The sequence below is a fragment of the Camelus ferus genome, chromosome 32 (genome assembly GCF_009834535.1).
Source record: "Camelus ferus isolate YT-003-E chromosome 32, BCGSAC_Cfer_1.0, whole genome shotgun sequence".
In the NCBI taxonomy this organism is placed as follows: domain Eukaryota; kingdom Metazoa; phylum Chordata; class Mammalia; order Artiodactyla; family Camelidae; genus Camelus; species Camelus ferus.
This window is the reverse complement of record NC_045727.1, coordinates 18,606,072-18,618,293: the sequence shown is the minus strand read 5'-3', so window position 1 is coordinate 18,618,293 and position 12,222 is coordinate 18,606,072. Positions and strand designations below refer to the sequence as shown.

The 12,222-nt window shown below is 55.3% G+C and overlaps 1 protein-coding gene across 1 annotated transcript; it reads left to right on the top strand.

Annotated features, from left to right (window-relative positions):
• Nucleotides 1-75: 75 nt before the first annotated feature.
• On the top strand, nucleotides 76-10,699 carry MMAB (metabolism of cobalamin associated B). The gene is made up of 9 exons (XM_006176145.2): nucleotides 76-250; nucleotides 1,487-1,548; nucleotides 3,297-3,390; nucleotides 6,036-6,093; nucleotides 6,577-6,649; nucleotides 6,890-6,987; nucleotides 7,335-7,399; nucleotides 8,350-8,409; nucleotides 10,275-10,699. Exons 1-9 carry the CDS (start codon nucleotides 135-137, stop codon nucleotides 10,372-10,374), a joined length of 726 nt encoding a protein of 241 aa, XP_006176207.1. The 5' UTR covers nucleotides 76-134; the 3' UTR covers nucleotides 10,375-10,699.
• Nucleotides 10,700-12,222: the final 1,523 nt, after the last annotated feature.

Sequence of the window (12,222 nt, the reverse complement as noted above, 5' to 3'; positions counted from 1 at the left end):
CCCCGCCCTGGGGCGAGAGCCACGGACCAATGGAAGATGGCGGCTGAGCTGTGGCGCGGTCGGCGGTAGGTGGAGTCATCCCGCGACCTGGACGGGAGCCTGGCGGAGTCAGCTCTCGAACAGAGGCCTGGCGCATGGCTGCCTGGGGCCCGGGAGGTCGCCTTGGCCTGCGTGGGTGCCTCGGCGCCCGCAGGCTACTATGTCCCCGTTTCCAGAGCCGTGGCCCCCAGGGCGTGGGAGACGGGGACAGGTGAGTGCCTGGCTGGGAGGGAGTTCAGATACCTGCCGTAAATTGTGTTGTCGCCACGGTTACGTCACACCACTGGGAGGGCGCCGCAGCAATTGCCAGGTGACGTCTTCTTTTAGTCCTGACGTCACCATGGCAACGTGGGCACCCTCGAAGCGGGAGACCAAGATTTCTTGGCTTAAGACAAGTCCAAACGAAGCCCAGCATCAATCAGGACAGGGCATATCCCATGTGGGCCAGGAGGACCATCTTGCCCGGCCTCACAATCAGGAGGGGCCTCAATTCAGACTTTGACCTGTCTCCAAACCAGTGTATACTTTTCGAGGCGGAGATACACCAACACGAAGAGATATACCAACACGAAGAGATACACCAACGCGATCAAAAGATGGCTGTCATCATATAACTTGAAACCTGCACCCCATTCCTGGATCTCAGAACCTAATTTAACAATGGATTAATGTATTTCATAGCTCCAGTAATTTAACCTGGAATAACCTCTTAATGTCACATTTTAATGTTGAAGTCTGCATTAAAGGTGTTATGTTGCTACTTGAAAATGCCAGTTTTCGAACCCTGTTTTGGCAATTCTTCATTTTGGAGTATATTTGAAGCCTCATGGTGTGGAAGTGGTCCTGGGTACTCTACCCCAACTTGTACCCTCTCTTCCACTAAGAGGCTCTGACTTGCTGGAGTAGAGGGTCAGAGTTTGGGTAGAGCAGCGGTAACAGTTTGGGGTGTGGAGTAAGATAGTCTTGGGCAAGAACCCCAGCCCTACTAATTCTTCCCTGGGTGCTCTAGGAAGGCAAATCTCATCCTGTGAGCTACAGATGCCTCCATGGTAAAATGAAGGTCATAGATAATGGCTCCCTTTAGGGCTTGGGAGAGATTCCAGGGATAATTCCAGGAGATAATGCCAGTAATTCACATAGCACAGTGCAGGGACTATGGGGAGTGATCAGTACATTGTTTCAGCCAATGTTTATTGAGCATCTGTGTTGAGCAATGCACTATGTTAGCTACTGTGCAGCTGTCGATGTGGGAAGACACAGAGCTTGCCCACAAAGTGCTGAAAACTACGAGGGAGGGAGGGGAAAGATATAAGCAGAAGAGATCGCAGCAGAGAGTGGTAAATGCTGCCTTTGAGGGTTCGGGTAGCAAGCTGTGACCCACTAAAGGCGGTGACCCACTGTTTGCACCATCCCTACTCACCACCTCTTGATGTCTATTTCTTCTTAGGCCACAGCCTTCCTCGAAGACACCCAAGATCCCCAAGATTTACACTAAAACAGGAGACAAAGGTATGGTGGGGACAGGTGAAAAATGCAAAGAAAGACAGGCTCCCAAAATAGCAGTTTCCACCGTAAAGTTCTCTCCAATTCTTTGCAGACATTAAAAACTATGTGACAGATCAAAATGTGATGTGAAGTGAAAGATGGCCAAGATATATTATGTGATAAAAGCATATTGCAAAACAATCCAAATAATTGGAGTCCACTGGATCAAAGTGTGTGTGTGTATTTATATGTGTCCAGATATGCATAGAACATTGTGAAAGGTTACACCTTGAACTATTTATTACCCAGGAGAGAGATTGAATTGTGGGAGAGGGGAATGAACAGGCAGGTTTTCATTGTTTCCTGCACCCACTTTTATCCTATGCTGTTGTTTTTTTGTAATGAGCATATATTAACTTTGATAATTTAAAAAATACCAGAATGCGATGTTGTATAGGAAAAGATGCAGAAGAATGTGTCATTTTCTAAAGTGTAAAACCAGGCAGATCATTAGTATATATTGCTTTGGGGGTACATTTATGTAGTAAAAAGGTTAAAAACATGCCTAGGATGTAGTTAATGCCATTGTACACTTGAAAATGGTTAAAAGAGTAAATTTTTATGTTTATGTATATGTTACCATGATAAAAAAAAAAGAAAAGATGGAAAGGCATGACAAACAGAAGGCAGGGACGATGCCCTCCAGCCAAAGACTCCAAGGACAGTCTAGTCAAATAAAAAAGGGCCAAGGTGGGGAGGGTATAGCTCAGTGGTAGAGCACACCCCTAGTGTGGACAAGGTCATGGGTTCGATCCCCGGTATATCAGTTAAATAAAAAATAAAATAATAAATAAATAAACCTAATTAACACCCTCCCCCCAAAAGGGTCAGTTAACTCATTACAACTAGGGAGATGGCACACCATCAGATCTATCCGATTGGGCTGGTATTAGGTGATTTGGGGAGAATTTGGGGAAGTGGGGCTTTGCTCTGGATCGGATGCTGTCACAAAGCAGGGCTGATGGTCATTGGGGATCTTAATAGTTTTTATCTAGAAGGTGCAAGGGACAAAGAGGTCTAGGGCTGTCATTGATCAAGCAGCAGCAGTCACATTAGCTGGGAAAGGGGGACGCTTGGTCACCTTTTTTAGTTTGGACCATGTTCTGTGCTCAGGCATGATCATGGAGTGGTCTTGTTTAGGTCTTAATCCATCCCAGTCTTAAAGTGGCCCATCACAGGAGAAGCCCACAGCCTACCTGTGAGTGCCGGGCCAGTGCCTGGCGGCATCAGAGCCAGTCTAATGGTGCTGGGCCAGCTCTGGGCTGTCAGAGCAGGTTTTCTCTTCCTCGGTGATTGGGAGAGCAAGGTGGGAAATGTGACCTAGGTAAAGATACAGAGGACTTGGATTTTATGTGAAATATCATTATAGTGTGCATACAACATGTACATATTTTATTTCTCTAGCAGGATGGTTAGTCCATGATTTTTAGGTTTCAAATGAAAGCATATCAGGAAAGAAGAGGACAGTGGTTACCCCTGGGAGATAGTAACTGAAACAGGGTACACGGGGGCTTCTAGAGTGACGCTTATATTCTGTTTCTTGATTGAGGTGCTGATCACAAAGGTGTATTTCAGTTACTAACAATTCATCAACTTGTCCACTTATGATTTGAATACTTTTCTGTGTTTGTTATACCTCGAGTGGAAAATTTTTTAAAAGAGCACATCAGGGAAAAAAATCTTTAATTTCAGTGGCAAAACATTTTCCACAGGGTTTTCTAGCACCTTCACTGGAGAAAGGAGACCGAAAGATGACCAGGTGTTTGAAGCCGTGGGCACTACAGATGAATTAAGTTCAGCCATCGGGTAAGGGGGACGGGATTGGCCTTGAGGTCGGGTCTGAGTGGACGTGATTGATACGCGGCTCTCCAGAGCGCCGGCCAGTCCTGGAGGCTGCCAGCCCTTGACGAACCTGCCTCATCCTGGGGGCGCAGGGGCAGCTGGTCAGCTCCGCAAGGCTGCAGGGCTGCAGACGCCCTTCCCGTCTGCCTCCGTGCCGGCTTCGGCCCCTCACCCCTCTGTCCCTGTTCCCTCGCTGTCCTCGTGAGTATGTGCATGCCTTTGAGGTGCACGTGTTAAGTGAGAGGTGAGTTGAGCACAGTATCCAGTGCATCAGACGTGATTCCTTTCATGAATCTTGTTTTCTGAATAATCATATACATGGCCAGAGCTTAGAAGGTGGGCTCGGGAATTAGGATCGGCCAGGCCATGCTGGGGTAACAAACAATCCCCAGATCTCATGGCTTACACCACCAAAGGCTATTTCATCCTCTTGTGGGTCGGGTGTTTCTGCTCCATGTGGCCTTCACTCTGGGACTTGGGCTGGCCGGACAGCCTCTGTCTGGAACGGAATTGGGGCAGAGGGAAGGGAGATCATAATCACGCCCACACTGGCCCTTAAAGCTTCCACGATGTGACACATCACATCTGCTCACATTTCACTGGCCAGAGCCAGGCACGTGGACACATCGGACAGCAGCAGGGGTGGGGGGGGGCAGCAAATATTTGAGAACAAAGTACAGTTCACTGTGCTATGCAAGCTGTTGACAGTGTGAGCTGCAGTGACTGGTTCCGAGCTCTGATGTGACCTTGTGGGTGAAGGTCGTGGGAATCAGACACATCTGGGTTCAAATTCTCTCCGACAGCTGACTGGCTGTGTGACTTCACGCAAATCACCTAGGCTCTCTGAGCCTTAGTTGCCTGTTCTGTCAAATGATCATAGTAATAGTATCCATCTCATTGGCTTCTGGTGGGGATTAAATGAGATAATTCCATGTTTTACCCTTAGGACAGTGCCTAGCACCAGTAATAATAATGCTAGATATTGTTATTATTAATTATTAAAACTTACCTGTCCATGGCTGCCATTTCTCAGTGATGGGCCTAAGGGAGATTTGCAGGACAGACGGTGGAAGGTGTAGGTCGTCTGCCAGCAGAGTGGAGAAGGCAGACGCTTGGTGTGTGTGGGAAGGGTGTGGAGCCGGGGAGGCAGACACAGGATGAAGTGGGCAGAGGGGCAGGAAGGTGGGATCCAGCATCGGCTGTTTAGAATGAGCAAGTCAGCCAGCCATCATCTCTCAGATGATGTGGGGCAGGAGGCTGGCAAAAGCTCAGTTGTGGATTCTCCCGCTGTCAGATGTTGATGGAGCATCTCTGAGCCCTCCCCTGCCCCCAGTCCCCCACTGCTGAGCAGGGAGCCTCAGCCCACGGCCTGGGGGCGGGGTGCCGAGGGCGGAGCAGACAGATGCTCTAGGGGCAGCTACCTGTGATGGGAGCTGGGCTGCAGTGAGCACAGAGGGGCACACGCTGGCCTATGTCCACGAATCCCTCATGTGTGCCAGGCCTCCACCCCTGTCCCAGCCCACAGACCCCCTCCCTGCCATCCAGAGGGGAAGACAAACACTAGACAGCTTCCATGTGTGTTTGTTTAGTTCTGACTATAAGATGGGCTAGAAGATGCGCTGTACTTCTTTGTTGGCCCCGTCAAAGCCATTCTCCTGTGCCTGGGAGGCTGGCCTTCATCCCCTGGTGATGGTTTCACCCTGATTCCCTTGTCTCTTGCCTCTGGCCCAGCCCACGGGAGGCACCAGCAGGAGATCAGATGGGAGTGAGAGGTGGGGGATACGTGTTACCCCGGCCCCAGCTGCATGTGGCTCTGGCGGGATCTGGGCTCTCTGCCGGCTCTGTCCCAGCTGCCAGGCTCCTGGCGGTGGCCCCTGCCCAGCATCCAGCTTTCTCCAGGGTCGGTAGTGCCTTTCCCCCTCCTCCCCAACCCCCACAGGCTCCTGCTTCTGCTCATCTTTGCCACCCATCCTTAGTTCCCACAACCCTCCCCACTCTGTTATGGCCCTTTTCCTCTGGGAACCCTATGAACACACCACTGTCTGTTCCCTACCAGGACCCTGACTGAGACTGAAGGGGCTGCAGGGTTTTGAGGGAGGCCAGAGCCAGGGTCCTGGCCTGCATCAGGGGCACTTCGCTTTTCCTGCCTGACCTGGCCCTACCAGGGAACTCCTAATCAGCCTTCAGAGTCCCGCCTCCAGCATCGCCTCCTCCAGGAAGCCCTTCCTGAACCCTGACCAAGGCCAAGTTTCCCAGGACTCTGGCCCTTTCCTTCAGAGCACTGACCTCAGTTTGCAGCGTCACTTTGAGCCATGTGGTATCCAATTCATGTCTCCCACTCCTGCTGGCCAGGGCCTGTGTCACTTCGGTTCGGACTGAATCGCCTGGACCTGGCCAGAGTGGCACTGAAAGAGGAGCTGTTGACTGGATGAGCAGTGAGGAAACAAATACCCCTCACCATGGGGAGGGCTGTGATGTTCTGACTGTTGGCAGGAAAATGACACTCTTCCTATGACAGTTCAGTTAGCTAGCCCGCCTGTCACCTGAGCATGCGTGGCTTTACAGCAAGACGGGGCCTGCAGCAAATTCTTTTTCCTTTTTCCTCATAGGTTTGCTATGGAATTAATCATGGAAAAGGGCCACCCATTTGCTGAAGAGCTTCAGAAAGTGAGTAACATTGTCTCACCCCAAGCTGGGATTTTTCACCCCCAAGGCCTGGTGGCTGTAACTGGATTTGCCATCTGACCTTTACTTCCTCCCTGTGTCACCTGGGACTAGTCCCTCTCCCTCTTTGAGCCTCGGTTTCTTCATCTGTAAAATGGGGACGTACAGACATCACCCTCCTTTGCAGGCGAGCGGTGAGGCTTGTACTCGGGGAGGGAGATGTAAAGTGCAGTGGTATCAACCCGGGGCTATTCTTGCCCTGTGCACCACCCAGATGTCCCCAAGGGAGCCAGGTCCCCTCTCAACAGGGCAGGCTGTGCTGCAGGTTCAGGCAGTTTGCTCATTAGCCTCTAATGCCAGCTCCTTAGAGGTCTGACAGCCCCACCTGCCTGGCCGGGGCGTCGGTGCCCCCCGCACGTGGACTCACTTGGCCCCGCTTGGCCCGCGGGACTAGGTCTTCATCTGCGCCTTCTGTTCCTTCCCCAGATCCAGTGCTCCCTGCAGGACGTCGGCTCTGCCCTGGCGACACCACGCTCCTCGGCCAGGGAAGCTCACTTAAGTAATTCTCTCCCAGAACCTGCCATGTGTGCTCAGTGGGCCCAGCGGGGGCCTCAGCCCGAGGGCAGGGGGTGGGGGGACTGTCTCCTGAGTGTCGGGGGTCCTCTGTCACCGGGCCTGCAGAACCTGCGAGGGAAGGGCCCTCTGATCCAGTGGAATGGTGTGCGGGGCACCTGGGTGGAAGGGACAGGGGGCGGGTCCCTCATGTTCCTGGGGCAGCAGCCTGCTCTCGGCTCCGCAGAACTCGCCGCATTTGAGGAGGGGCCCATCCTGGAGCTGGAGCGATGGATCGACAGATACTCCAGCCAGCTGCCCCCTCTCACGGCTTTCATCCTGCCCGTAGGTACCGGACCACCTCAACCTGGGGGTGGCTGCAGGCCAAGTGTATTGACCAAGGCACACAGGCACTGATTCAGTCCGTCTCTAACTCTCAGCAGTGACAGAAGCTGTCCCCCAGCCCCCAGGTCCCCTCCACACCCTCACCAGTCCCTCCCCAGCCCTACCCACTTTGGAGGGGGGATACCTGTGGGTGCGTCCCTGCAGGGCCCCCTGGAGGTGGAACAGTGCCCGCTGGGGGCGGGGCCTGTGTAGCATCCTTCCATCCATCTGCCCGAGGAGCTCCCTGTCTGCAGTGGGCACACCCGCCCACCCCTCTGCTCCAGCCAACACCCGCTTTCTCCTTTCAGTCGGGAGGCAAGTGCAGCTCCGCCCTGCACCTCTGTCGGGCCGTGTGCCGCCGAGCCGAGAGACGGTAAGGGGGCCAGGGCCGGGGACCTGGTCAGAGCCGGGCAGGCCTGGCAGGGTCGGCTCCAGGCGCTCCAGCCGCTCACCCACACATCTCCTGGCGCCCTCCCCATGCCGGATGGACGCCAGGCCAGACCTAGTCCCTGTCCTCAGAGCCCTACGTTGAGCAGGGGAGACAGTGATCCCTGACCAGGCAGATGACAGGTGATGTAACTGCACATCCAGATCAGAGCCGGTGGAGAAACAAGCAGCTTCTGCGAACAGGGCGGGGGAGGCCCAGAGGGTCTGGATGATTATTTGTAATGATAATAACACTCGCGTGGTGGGAAGCTCAGAAGCATGTTCAGTGCAGACTCCTGTCCCCTGTGTCCCAGCTCCCCATTCCTGGGAGGGGCTCTCAGCCGAGCAGAATCAATGAAAGAGCTCCAAACCTCCAAGCAGTGATGAGGGCCGTTACAGAGGGTGCTCGGTGCCAGGGTGGCCCAGCCTTGAGGGGGGCGGTGGACAGTGCCCAGGGCGAGGGGGCAGCAAGGACAGAGGGGACAGTCTGTGTTGAAAGCACAGAAAGGGTCCAGAGTTGGGGTGGGGCATGATGAGGCCAGAGGCTGAGCGAGGCCAGGCCAGGCAGGGCCTCGTGTGCCCCCAGGGCTCCGCCTTTTCCTGGAAGCCACTGATGGGTTTTGAGCCATGGGGTGATGTGCTGGCTGCCAGGTGGAGAAGGGCCCAGAGGGACCCCCGTGGTCGTGGGGAGCCTAGGTGGAAGCTGCCAGCTCTCCAGCCACTTGCAGCTCCAGTCCCCGAACTCAGAATCAGGGAGAGGAGGGACCCCTAAAAGATCCTGCAAGGCCGTGCGGTCAGGAGGCAGTGGGGTGGGAAAATGCTGGCTTGGGACATAGCCCGGGGCCCACAGCGTGTTGAGCCCAGAACATAGTGTGATGCTGTGTCTCCTCCTTCCAGTGTCATGCCTCTTGTCCAGACAGGTGAGACGGATGCAAATGTGGCCAAGTTCTTAAACAGGTACTCAGATAAGACTTTCTCTCTGAAAAAGTGGGCACATCGTGGGAGGTAACAACAGAACAGGCCTCATTCTCTCGTTCATTTGCCTCGTATCCACTGAGTGTCTGCTGTGTGCTAGGGGCCGTGCTGGGCAAGGGGATGCAGCTGAGGACACAGTGGGGACCGTCCCTTTCCCTAGTAAGGGGAAGAACTTGTCAGGACAGGCTACTGTAAAAACCAGCAAAGAAAAACATAAGAACAGAAGGCCGGCGGGTGCGGTAGCAGGGGTCCACTTGGAGGTACCGTGGTGGTGACTGACCAGGGAGCCCCGGCAGGAGTAAGACCCTTTTTGATTCCCCTGCACGCAAGGCCCCGGGCCGGGGTGAACCGAAGGAGGCAGCCAGGCACAGCCAGTGCGGGCCCATCGGCGCAGGACCCAGGGAGCCAGGCCGGCCCAGGGAGGGCTCCTGCTGCCCCGCAGTTGGCCTGCTCCACCGGGTCCTGCTCCAGCCCTGGTTTGTGCAACCCCAGTGTGGGCCAGGCCAGGGCTCAGGGGCGAGGTGAGAGCTGAGGGACCCCAGAAGCTGACCTGAGGGTCCAGAAAGTGACCTCCCGGCCAGGGTCTACCCCTTACTCTGGCTTCTCCTCCCTCTGGGACATGGTGTGGCCTTTGATGGGTCCTGACCAGCTGCTTTCCTCCTCGGAGGGGAGTGGGCCCAAGGGGAGGGGGGGACCCTTCCATTCATGTCACAGCAGTGGCCCCACATAGTTTGTGTGGGCTGAGCTAGTTCACTCCCTCAGCAAGGAAGGCATCACCCAGCAGATGAGAAACTAGCACATGACCACCTGGGGTGGGAGAGGGGGGACACTCAGAGCAGTGTCCTCCCCTCCCCCTCTCCCCTCCCCCACAGTGAGACAGCAGACATCGGGAGGAGGGGGACCTGGTACCAGGAGGGGCATGGGTCAGGGTAGGTTCCAGCAGGACCTGGCGTGGAGCTGGCCTCAGAGGGAAACGAGCGCAGGACAGCTGAGAGGCGGCAACTCGGTGGACTTGTTGCCAGCTCCCTAGGGGCAGGCTCCCTCCCTCTCTGGTTTCTCTCCATGCCCACCCCTGCCCCGAGGCCCCGTCACCAGTGGGTCAGAGAAAGAAGGGAGAGAGGCACCAGAGTCTAGCCCGCTAGAACATTCCAGGCCGGTGCTGCTCAACTGGGATATCTGGCAATGCCTAGAAACAGCTGGGTAAGGACGCCACTGGCATCGAGTGGGTGGAGGCCAGGGGTGATGCCCAGTGTCCTGCAATGCACACTACAGCCCCTTCCCGCCACAAGGAGTTACCCAGCCACAGGGGATGATCCCGAATGCCAGAGGTGGTGAGGCTGAGAAGCCTGCGCCCAGCCCCCTCTCCTCAAAGTGGGGTCCTCAGACCAGCAGTGCCAGCATCACCTGGGTGCAGTGTAGACCCGCTGAATCCCAGGCCTGGCCCAGCCCTGGCCCAGCCCGTCCTCTTGAATGAGAACTGCACAGCTCCAGGATGCCGGGGGACTCGTGTGCACGCCCCATTTTGGGAGCCGCCAGTCCTGGTCACTGGAAGGTGCAGAAACCAGCGAGTGGCCCAGAGTCGCCAGCCCTGTGAGGTCAGGCAGGGTAGCAGCCTGGTCCTGCAGGAACCGCCCCAGCCCTGGCACCAGTCAGGCGCTGGGCTCTCCCAGAAGCCGGCCTCGCACGCCATCTGTTAAGCCCAGGTTGGCTGAGCATCCACCGTCCCGCCCAATGCTCCTGGGGGCGCGGGACTGATGTGTCCTCCTTGAAGGCTCATAGAGGAACGACCTAGTTAGCACTGATGTCTGGGCTCACATCACTGTGTTTGCCTCTCCCTGCCCCTCCAGACTCAGCGACTATCTCTTCACGTTAGCCAGATACGCTGCCATGAAGGAGGGGATTCCAGAAACAATATACAAGAAAAATGACCCGTTGGACCAAGCCTGACGCACTTGGAAATCACGGGAAAAAGGAGCTTTGCAGGCTCCTCCGTGGTGACGCTGGTGAAGAGGAGAGTTGCCCTCCGTGTCCTGATTCCTGAAGACCAAACCCAGCGGGGCTGGAGGCTGGTCCTCCATCCACACTTGGCTTCCTTTCGGAGCCTCGCCACTTCCCTCAGGAGCTGTGGCTGAGGGAGGTCCTGCTCTCGCTCCCCTGGGCTCTCCTCGGGCTTCCAGGAAGTGGGGAGGAATTCAGTGTTGCAGGAAAGAAAGATAAAGTGATTGCTTCAGTGAGAAGCCACACAGGAAAAAGAATAAAAGTGGAAAAGGCTTGAGCTGTGCGTGTGCATGTGTGTGCGTGTGTGTGTATGTGTATGTGTGTGTGTTGGAGGGAGAAAGGGGAGGTCCTTCCACTGCCAGCTCGTTGTGTGAGGATTTGGAACAGTACCAGAGGCCCTCGGAAATGTAATTGTGATTTACCTGTGCCAAAGGGGCTTTAACTGTCACATTTATAAAGGGGAAGGCAGACAGGATTGGGAAGTTTAGTCACCTATGAGCCACCCATCTTCATGAGTGGAGGACAGCTGCAGATTGACAGGCAAGGCCTCGGAAACACTTGGCCTGAAGTGTGTACACGGTGGGGGTGCAGCCTGGAGAACCCTCCCTCAAGGGGACTCTTCCTCCATCAAGGAGCGGAGACCCGGTGAGAGGGGCATTGCCGCTTTAAGGAGGTCACGCCCTGCCCAGCGGGGTGGGGTCCAGGGTCTGAGGTGGACCGTGTTCAGCTTGAGGCGCTGAGATCTTCTGCTTCCAGGGACACTGACCCAGGCCAGAGTGACTTCTCTGATGCTGCACTTGACTGGTTTATGCCTCTGAGATCCAGGCCACCGCTGTATTTCATTTCAGTTGTCAACCACGCGCCCTCCTGCCATGAAATGATACTGCCAGTGCCAGCTGTGTCCTTGGGAAGGGGGATATTTATGAAGGTCGAGGAGGCAGCCCCGAGCACCTGAAGATTCCATGCTGCTAACTGCAGGAAGTGACTAGGGAAGGGCAGGCCCTTGCTAACTGTCAGGGTGGAAATGCCCGGTGAACCCCGTCGGGTCGTCCTTTATTTCCTGAGCGCCTGCTTATTATCATGAGGCTTGGAAAGGCTGGTCACTCCAGCTGTCCTTGCCGGCAAGTCAGAGAACATTAAAATGATGAGTTCTGTGCTTGCTTCTGCTTTTATTCTCATCACTTTGCCTGCTAATTTTGCTGGAGGAATATGTTCTCTGGTTCCTTCTGGGTCCTTGCGTTCCTGGCAGGCTGCAGCGGCCCTCTTAAGCCTCGGGCCAAGTGGCCGAGATGATGCAGGTGACCGTGAGCACAAGTGAAAACCCTCCAGGACATGGCCCTGCCCCGCCCAGGGATCAGTGCCAGGCTGGGTACAGGGCAGGCGCTCTGTTAGTGTGAACAGAACTGAACACAATACAGAGGTAGGCTTGAAGCGGTTCACTGCCAGGCAGGCACTCAGGCTGGGCCGGGGAGGAGTGTGTTCCAAGAGCTTGCAGCAAATCCATCGTCCCTCAATCCTGCCCACACCTCAACACCTTTCCAGAAGAAGCAAGACGTGTATAATGAAGCAACAGCCCCGCAGTCCCCGCCGTGGTCAAACATCCTGCAAAGGACGGGAGAAGCTCTTTGAGCAAATGCAGTGCCCTAACAGGATGATCTTGAAACAAGGCCTTCTGCCTCTTGCCAAATCCCACACCCACCAGCCCTTGCCGGGAGGGGCTGTCGCAGGCCAGTTGGGAACCCCGGGTTCCCAGGCCCTGCGCCCTCTGCATCTTCCTTTCCACCAGCAAACATCCCC